This window comes from Haliotis rufescens, unplaced genomic scaffold (genome assembly GCF_023055435.1).
Source record: "Haliotis rufescens isolate VD_foot unplaced genomic scaffold, xgHalRufe1.0.p SCAF_352, whole genome shotgun sequence".
NCBI classification, from domain to species: domain Eukaryota; kingdom Metazoa; phylum Mollusca; class Gastropoda; order Lepetellida; family Haliotidae; genus Haliotis; species Haliotis rufescens.
The window spans coordinates 9001-19165 of record NW_025964060.1 but is presented as its reverse complement, the minus strand read 5'-3'; the positions used below and the strand labels follow the sequence as shown (position 1 = coordinate 19165).

General features: G+C 41.1%; 1 protein-coding gene across 2 annotated transcripts; it reads left to right on the top strand.

The window, feature by feature from the left end:
- The first annotated feature begins 781 nt into the window (after positions 1-781).
- Positions 782-9512, top strand: LOC125372109 (ankyrin repeat domain-containing protein 50-like). 2 transcript variants are annotated; one of them, XM_048381136.1, is made up of 6 exons: positions 782-1305; positions 4630-4702; positions 7585-7647; positions 7990-8061; positions 8568-9067; positions 9269-9512. In XM_048381136.1, exons 1-6 carry the CDS (start codon positions 829-831, stop codon positions 9368-9370), a joined length of 1287 nt encoding a protein of 428 aa, XP_048237093.1. In that variant the 5' UTR covers positions 782-828; the 3' UTR covers positions 9371-9512. The 2 variants fall into 2 exon arrangements, with proteins under 2 accessions (XP_048237093.1, XP_048237092.1); XM_048381135.1 differs by having other exon boundaries at positions 784-1305; positions 8568-9512.
- Positions 9513-10165: the final 653 nt, after the last annotated feature.

Below are 10165 nucleotides of genomic sequence, written 5' to 3'. Positions count from 1 at the left end.
GAACAGGTCAACGGGCAAAAGTGAATAAATATGTTTTCGTGTGAACAGTAGTTGATTTGTCATCCTTTCTGGTAAAACGTTTTTGTCCCAGCAATAGTTCAGAGCCCTCACCCATTCCACCAGACTAAACTTGATTTTTGTCCCGGCACATTTCACCTGAGGAGCTCCACTGAGCAAACGTGTCACCGTTTAACCTCCCCACAATGGCTATGAACAGATCTGGATATACCGATTTGATTGGTTTGTGATCTGTAACTTCAATCACAAGGAATCAACATGTGTATTAGCCTTATCAAACGAACATGTAGCCAAATGTCTTTGTTTAGAAACAAAAAGAGGGAGGGGGATTCTTAGGGGTGGGGGAGAAAGGCATATGTGAGACTGCATGTGGCATAGATGCCTGGTTGTCTGCTACGGGTGGATCAAAGGTACATGTTGTACATTGGACATATAGAACTTGGTGTCAGGGATGGTAATAAGTAAGTTCCACAGGGTGAGACAAAGAGAAGTAATTTACGCACATTATTAATGTTAAGGGATTGGATCAGGTTAGAGTATACAAGAAATCTAATATTTTTCAAGTTACTTCAATAGTAATACTACTCTAAACACGAGACTATTGTGGCAACATACTTGGTATGAAACACGATACTCTGATGAAGTTGCCCGCCTTATTTGCTGCTGTGGGCCACATGTACGCACAGGAATTTTCTGTCAGAGCATTCTGTTGGCTTTTTGTCAACACGTGAGTCAGGCTAGCTTCGATGTATATCCAGCACCAACGCAGTTTGCTCCTAACTGCGGCGAGCTGTGCATCATCCCTACACGATGGAACTTACGAGAGTTGTATTCATCATTCTTGTGTCGTTGTGTGGTGTGAGAGACGTACATGCTGATACAAATTTGGCAGCCTTCTCTAGAAAATTAAACCTGCTGGACACAACGATCCAGGCGTGGAAAAGCACAGTTGCTGATTTGGGGACTGAAATGAGTAACAACTTTGACTTGCTGAAAGAAGAACTGACTAACACGTTGATCCCTGCCTTGGTAAAGCCTCTAGTGAAGCAAGCGATTACTGACATCCTAAAAGAAGAATACATTGGGAATATTATCAGCGGGCGTGTTCTTGATGTAGTTAACAGCCTGAAAACCAGAGTACACAACACAAAAACGCAACTTCGCTCAGTTAGACGAAAGTTCAGACAAGTTAAACTTGAAAGAGACTCTTACAAAGAGAGTCTTAGCAAATTACGAGTTCAGCTGACCAAAGACATCCAAAGGGACTTTCAGGGAATACAGCAAAGGGTAAGTACAGACACTCACACACTTTACACATTCACGTTTATAAGACCATTAAGTCTGGTATCTTTTTTGTCAGAACCTGTCTATTTCATAAGCAAGGTGCTCTGTGAATATTCATGAGCCTGTGTGTATTTGTTATCTTTCACCTATTGTTGTCAATGTTAAGCTGCTTTGGGGGACCTGGTCACGATGTGGGTCAGCCCAGTGAAGGAGTGTTATCATTATTTTAGATTTGTTGCAGTTTTATATTTAACATGGACAATTTATGGCTGGTTAAAGCTAAAACAAATTTCAGTACAAGAAATACAATTTAAAGTTTGAGACAAAAGTTTATCTTTCATACACGTCTTAGAAAATGTTTGATTGAAAGAAAAATCATTCTGAAACTTTCCTAAAAATATCCCAAATGCAGAAGTGTAACGTAGGTCTGAGAATCATTCGAATGGAAAGGTCAAAGAGTCAGAAACATTTCACAACCAGACCTCATCAAATTTCCTACTATTCTTCTGACATGAGAGAAGCTTATGAATACGCATGTTGAATGAGTGAGTGAGTATGGTTTTACGCCGCTTTTAGCAATATTCCAGCAATATCGCGGCAGGGGACACCAGTACTGGGCTTCACACATCGTACCAATGACGGGAATCGAACCCGGGTCTTCGGCTTGACGAGTGAACAATGCATGTTGGAAAGTGGTCAAATGTAGCAAATGGTCTTCTTGGGATAACGCTTCCTTAGTAAGGTAAAAATTCCAGTCACTTTGGGGGTTGAGGCCCATCCGGGAGAAGAGTGTCTAACAAAGCTGCTTGCTTTGCTATATCAACAGCCAATGGATTGAAGTGATATTTATAGACATGATGAACAGAAGGTTACAGGGCGTGTCAACATAGGGTTTACTTGGCATGTGCAATAGGGCTTACTGGGCATGACAATTCAACAGAAGGTTACTGGGCATGTCAACATAGGGTTTACTTTATCATCTCATCATAGGGGTTACTGGCTTACATAAATTGTGTTTCCTGTCTGCACCTGCCCTATCGAGTGTTTCAACATAACCACTGTTTAGTGTCTAAATTCCAGATTATAACAATAAGTTCAACCAGAAATGCGTACGCCTGCAAATAACAACGACATATGACATTAAAAAAATGTATAGGAAAAAATACTAGGTTTACAAATCTATGAAAAATTATTGAAAAAAAATAAAATAACAATACACAATATGGTGATAGTACAAATTTCAATGGCAGTACAAAAATATCAAATTCATAGCAAAGGTAATAACAATAAAGTCAGAGATCAATAATATTCACCAAGCAGCAACAATGGTCAAGCTTCCAAAATAGGCCCAGGCTGAATATCCATGGTGAAAATAGTATTTTCACACAACCGCTGGACTTGTTGTAATGTGAGATGAGAGAGGCATGTTATTTCCCACTTATAGGCTCTAAATACCTTCTAGAAAGTTCCATACCATTTCTAGTTCATCTATGGCTGTTCTAGAATATTCCAGATTGTACTCGAACCCAAAATCATCAACATACAGTAACTTCCACACCACTGCTTACATTATCTACTAATACATTCCTGATTATTATTAAAACACAATGTTCTACTGAACCCTTACATAAACAATGCATCCTCATACAACATTGCCAAATTACACAACCAATTAGAGACCTTGCATCACCGTTAGCAATGGCTATTTTAACACTTGATGAATTGAAAGCATGGATTTGTGTATCTTATCTGTACCTGTAACAACACAGTCCACGATCATGCAGGGTAAGTGGTACTTGGTGTAAATATGTGCGACATTCAGAGACCCCCATGTAACAACGCTATATATTCAACTTGTCAGGTAAATACTACTGTATATACTCAACCTGTCAGGTAAATACTCCTGTATATACTCAAACTGTCAGGTAAATACTCCTGTATAAACTCAACCTGTCAGGTAAATACTCCTATCTATACTCAACCTGTCAGGTAAATACTCCTGTATATACTAAACCTGTCAGGTAAATACTCCTGTATATACTCAAACTGTCAGGTAAATACTCCTGTATATACTCAACCTGTCAGGTAAATACTCCTGTACATACTCAAACTGTCAGGTAAATACTCCTGTATATACTCAAACTATCAGGTAAATACTATTGTATATATACAAACTGTCAGGTAAATACTCCTGAATATACACAAAACTGTCCGGTATATACTCCTGTATATACTAAACCTGTCAGGTACATACTCCTGTATATACACAAAAATGTCTGGTATATACTCCTGTTTATACTAAACCTGTCAGGTAAATACTCCTGTATATACACACAACTGTCAGGTAAATACTCCTGTATATACTAAACCTGTCAGGTAAATACTCCTGTATATACTAAACCTGTCAGGTAAATACTCCTGTATATACTCAAACTGTCAGGTAAATACTCTTGTATATATACAAACTGTCTGGTATATACTCCTGCATATACTAAACATGTCAGGTAAATACTCCTGTATATACTAAACCTGTCAGGTAAATACTCCTGTATATACTCAACCTGTCAGGTAAATACTCCTGTATATACTAAACCTGTCAGGTAAATACTCCTGTATATACTCAACCTGTCAGGTAAATACTCCTGTATATACTCAAACTGTCAGGTAAATACTCTTGTATATATACAAACTGTCTGGTATATACTCCTGCATATACTAAACATGTCAGGTAAATACTCCTGTATATACTAAACCTGTCAGGTAAATACTCCTGTATATACTCAACCTGTCAGGTAAATACTCCTGTATATACTAAACCTGTCAGGTAAATACTCCTGTATATACTAAACCTGTCAGGTAAATACTCCTGCATATACTAAACCTGTCAGGTAAATACTCCTGTATATACAAGTACTCAACCTAAATACTCAGGTTGCTTTGTTGTTTTTTTAATCTTTCGATATTTCGAATTTTACAAACGTTGTGACTAAGTTTCGGTTGCCATGGTGACAACGCAAAATGACATAATTGGCCGTTGTCCCAGTTTTGCGGTCCGGTAGCCTGGTGGTTAAAGCGTTCGCTCGTCACGCCGAAGACCCAGGTTCGATTCCCGACATGGCCATGGGTACGATGTGTGAAGCCCATTTCTGGTGTACCCCGCCGTGATATTGCTGGAATATTGCTAAAAGCAGCGTAGAACCTTACTCACTCCCAGGTTTGCTGATTTCGTTATGATATGTTCTTTGTATTTGTGTTATTAGCATGATTAGTTTATGAGTGTGTCAATAAATTGATCCACCAGACTAAACTTAAATGTCATCATTACAGATACAGGAACTGGAGGAACGTGATGCGCTGCGTGAGAAAGACATCCAAGACTTTGCGGAACAGAAACAGAAAGGTTGGATTTCTATAATCTGTTGGGAACATTGAAAACTGTCATGAGCATGTGATGATGCCAGATGTTTGCGAAAAGGGGAGTCAAATAGGGGACTTGTGGCGGACATCATTTTTGTCACTGACGCATCAGATTTGGATATGTCCTCCGCATATTTACCATCAAGCTTTTTGAAAACTTCACTGAGGCCTTGAATGCTGTAACCATGATTAAGCAACTTCTGAGCAAGAGTCAGATGACGGTCTTTGAAATCTTAGCAGAAAGAGCCTGCTTGATTGTACCTCTAAACTTGTGAAATATAAACACGATACACCAGTCCTGTGTTTCTAATGGCAGTGAGAAGTATCACTGACACTTCTTACACTGTACAGTAGACATGACACACGAGTCCTGTGTTTCTAATGGCAGCGGGGAGTGTCATTAACACTTCTAACACTGAACAGTAGAAATGATACACCAGCACTGTGTTTCTAATGGCAGTGAGAAGTTACACTGACACTTCTAACACTGAACAGTAGACATGACACACGAGTCCTGTGTTTCTAATGGCAGCGAGAAGTGTCATTAACACTTCTAACACTGTACAGTAGACATGACACACCAGTCCTGTGTTTCTAATGGCAGCGAGAAGTGTCACTGACACTTCTAACACTGTAAGTAGACATGGCACACGAGTCCTGTGTTTCTAATGGCAGTTAGAAGTGTCATTAACACTTCTAACACTGTACAGTAGACATGACACACCAGTCCTGTGTTTCTAATGGCAGCGAGAAGTGTCACTGACACTTCTAACACTGTACAGTAGACATGACACACCAGTCCTGTGTTTCTAATGGCAGCAGGAAGTGTCATTAACACTTTTAACACTGTACAGTAGACATGATACACCAGCCCTGTGTTTCCAATGACAGCGTGAAGCATCATTAATACTTCTAACACTGTACAGCAGGTATCATACACCAGCCCTGTGTTTCTAATATCAGTGGGAAGTGTCATTAACACTTCTAACACTATACAGCAGCTATCATGCACCAGCAATGTGTTTCTATTGACAGCGGGAAGTGTCATTAACACTTCTAACACTATACAGTAGACATCATACACCAGCACTGTGTTTCTCATGACAGCGGGAAGTGTCATTAACACTTCTAACACTATACAGCAGCTATCATACACCAGCACTGTGTTTCTATTGACAGCGGGAAGTGTCATTAACACTTCTAACACTATACAGCAGCTATCATACACCAGCAATGTGTTTCTATTGACAGCGGGAAGTGTCATTAACACTTCTAACACTGTACAGTAGACATCATGCACCAGCAATGTGTTTCTATTGACAGCGGGAAGTGTCATTAACACTTCTAACACTGTACAGTAGACATCATGCACCAGCAATGTGTTTCTATTGACAGCGGGAAGTGTCATTAACACTTCTAACACTGTACAGTAGACATCATGCACCAGCAATGTGTTTCTCATGACACCGGGAAGTGGCATTAACACTTCTAACACTGTACAGTAGACATCATACACCAGCCCTGTTTTTCACACGGGCAATCGGCATTTCGGTCTTATCACTTTATAGAGCCACATGTTTATTCCCTTCTTTACACATCCAAACAGCGTATCAAACATGCCGGTGACAGTTTCTGTCTCAGATAGTAAGCTGATCTGTGATGGACGTACTGCCGCCATCGCTCGGAATTCTGAATTATGACAGTGTTGCAAAGAGTTTTCCTGACACTGAATTACCACTGTGTTGCACACGCGCTTAGAGAAGTAGACATGTTGCTCTTTTACATTCATTGTATATCATCACGAAAATGTCATCACTGAAATAGTAATCTATAGCATGTTGTATATCGACGATTGTAATACAATATCATCCGAGACATCAAACAATGTAATATGTTCAGTGTCTAGTAAGTGAGTGTTTGTATAGGAGAGGGTGGGGACTAAAACATCAAGCAAATACACTCGGAACAACAAATAATTTACGCCAGATACTAATCATTCCACAATTGGGAATTATGGGTAGGTAGCTTTTTTAATACCTTCATCGGATGTTCCAATATAATAAATGCACATATTCTGTGTTTCAGTCTATTTGAGATCTGGTCTTTCTTCTGTATACAGCAATATAAACTAACATGTTTAGTCCTCGAGTCCTTATAATGCCTTATGGTAACATATAAACCCCTTACAATGACATGTTGACTAGCCTAGTCGTTATGATATCTGAACTATTGGGATGTTTGGCAAGGAGTATAGGACTAGTGCCAATTTCTATCGCTGGTGTAGCAATGTTCATTTGTGTTGTATGTTGTATTCTATTTAGTTCCTGAAACATTTCAAACAAGAGAAGAGATATATCTCTGAAGTTAGCACAGAGGAAGTGTGCAGCTTAGACTAATTCAGAATGTGTTTTTTTCCTAAAGAAACGCAGGGTAGATTAAATGCAATCTTAATGTAAAACATATAAGCAATTTCCAGATTTTGTCAGTCACCATGCTACGTTTTATTAATAATACCTCTGCTACAGCAAATGCATTTTAAATCAAGTTCATCAGTGAATAAATTTAAAAGTCACATATTTGCTGAAAGACAAAAACTTCTCTCAGGCCAGTAGTTATATTGTTTACCTGCAATATTTGCAATATAATAAATACAGTTTTCTTAACGGCCTATATTGAGGTTGTGGGTAGCCTAGTGGTTAAAGCATTCGCTCTTCACGCCGAAAACCCGGGATCTATTCCCCCACATTGGTAAAATGGGTGAAGCCAAAATCTGATGTCCCCCACACACATATTGCTGGAATATTGCTAAGAGCGTGTAAAACCCAAATCACCAAACCCCACTGAACAGCATATTTTGTGTTTCAGCCTCGAGTGACCCGAGTCAGACCGAGAGGAGACCAGTGACCACAAAAAAGCCTGCTACACAGGGTAGATACTGTCACTGTAGAACTTTGTAGGAGATGAGGTCAGATCAACATGTAACAAATATAAGCCAGAAAGTTCACTCAACAAACCTTCATATGAACAGCAATCTCAGTGTTTGTGTTGTATATTTATATCGTCGTTTGAGTGATTTGTTAGTCGCTAGACTACCTTATATTTTTAGTAATGTTTTACCTCTACTAAGATTAATGTATTTAAAATTGTATTAGATCTAGGTCTAATCAGTAAAAAATTCAAATACATACAATTTGACAAATGGCCATATCGTGTATGTATAATGCTTGTGTGGTTTGTATTGTTTTCTGAACAACATGTTCTGTGTTTCAGCCTCGAGTGATCCGAGTCGGACCGAGGGGACACCAGTGACGACCACAAGGACCACTGGGGACAACTCAGCAGGTAGAAAGCCCACAGTTTAATTCCTCCAACAATTAACACGCTGGGTTTTGACTTGCTTCTTGCATGTCATCGTATACCAGGTGTGTCGCTCGGTGCTCCTGTTGTCAACCACTGGACTGTCTGTCTTTATCCGACTCCGCCATCTTATTGCTGGACTACTGCAAACAAACAGACTGACATACTCCAATGTCATGTCTTATTAGATCTATCTAATATTTCAAAACAGCAACGTTACTGACCGTATCATCTTATAAAGCTCAGTTCATTAAACGTTAACACTCTCCAGCCATACACAGAATGATGTTACAACAACTGGATGTGACAGAACGATTTTAAACATTGACGACGTTATCCTTGATCACATGAACCAGCTGATCCTTGTATTGTCAGCCATGGTGGAAGTGGTCGATGACGTACCGTGTCACGTGTCACCACGTTGAGGTGTGAACCATGTAGATGTATGACGAAGATGTCTGGAAGTGTACAGAGTTTACTTTGTGTTACAGCGACTCCATCACCAGTAGATTGCAGGGACCTCTATGTCGCCAGCAGGAGGGGGAACCTGGAGGAGGTGAAGCGGGTCCTGTCGCGGGACATCGACGTCAACTGTAGGTGGGGACAGTGGAGCTGGACACCGGTGACGACGGCAGCACGGTGGGGACACAGCGACGTGGTGGAGCTCCTGGTGAGTAAAGGGGCCGATGTGTCACTGGTGGACAAGGACGGTGACAACATCCTTCGCCTCGCCTGTATGGGAGGGCACTTGGAGACGGTGGAGTTTGTGCTGTCTCTGAACGTGGTGGACATCAACAGTAGAGGAGGGGGGAGCCAGACCCCGGTGATGACGGCGGCAGAGTGGCGACACAGAGACGTGGTGGAGCTGCTTGTGAGTAAAGGGGCCGATGTGTCACTGGTGGACGTGAACGGTGACAACATCCTTCACTGGGCCTGTAGGGCAGGACACTTGGCGACGGTGAAGTTTGTGCTGTCACTGAACGTGGTGGACATCAACAGTAGAGGATGGGGGAGCAGGACACCGGTGATGAGGGCAGCATTGAGGCGACACAGAGACGTGGTGGAACTCCTGGTGAGTAAAGGGGCCGATGTGTCACTGGTGGACGAGGACGGTGACAACACCCTTCACCTCGCCTGTTATAGAGGACACTTGGAGACGGTGAAGTTTGTGCTGTCACTGAACATGGTGGACATCGACGCCAGGAACAACTCGGGGCGGACAGCGGCCGACGTGGCGAGACGCATGGGACATACGCCAGTTTTGGATCTGCTCGTGTCCCACGGCGCTCAGTGACGTCTGTGTCGTGTTTGTGTAGACGGTTGAGGAGGACGCTGACAGTGACGTGGTGTGCCGTTTACGTCGTCGTGTATAAATATGTCTTCATTTACGTGAAACTGTTTGTTGTTTTTGGAGATGAATAAAACTTGTAAAAACTGTTTCAGACATTTTGTCATTTGTTGTGTTTGGAACTTCGCATGATCAGGTAAGAAAATTGTTAACTAAGTGTAAATAGAGATGATGTGTGAATTGTATGTAAGCACCGCACCTCGTGAAATGTTCATGCATGTCGTTATAAATGTCTGTGTTAGTTTTACGTCATAAATATGTAATTAATCGTGAAGCACAAAACAAAATGTTTGTTTACATCTCGCTGCACTCGGTGACCCCAGACCGAGCCGAGGTTCGCCAAGCTGACGTGGCGTCAAATGTACAATGACACTGACGTCACACTGTCGATGACGTCACGGCATTCCGGCTAAGGTTTAAACACCAAAGCTGCCGGCTGTTTTCTCTGCTAAATACCATATCGGTAATTCACAGGGCGGCACAATGCTGGCTTCAGGACTTATGCAAGTACAGCACAGGCCTCATCTGGGCGAAATAGTTTAACAAAGGTAAAATATACATCTGTTTCTATGGAGATGTATTGCATATTATTACTGCTTAAATTTAAAAAGAAATATTTCTGATTGGCGAGATATATATATTTTCTCTCTCCCATTTTAATCAAGCTCGTGACACCTTCTTTACACTCTCGTCTTACGATTGACCAGATTTCCCTGATGAATTCAGAGCTATAGATAGGGT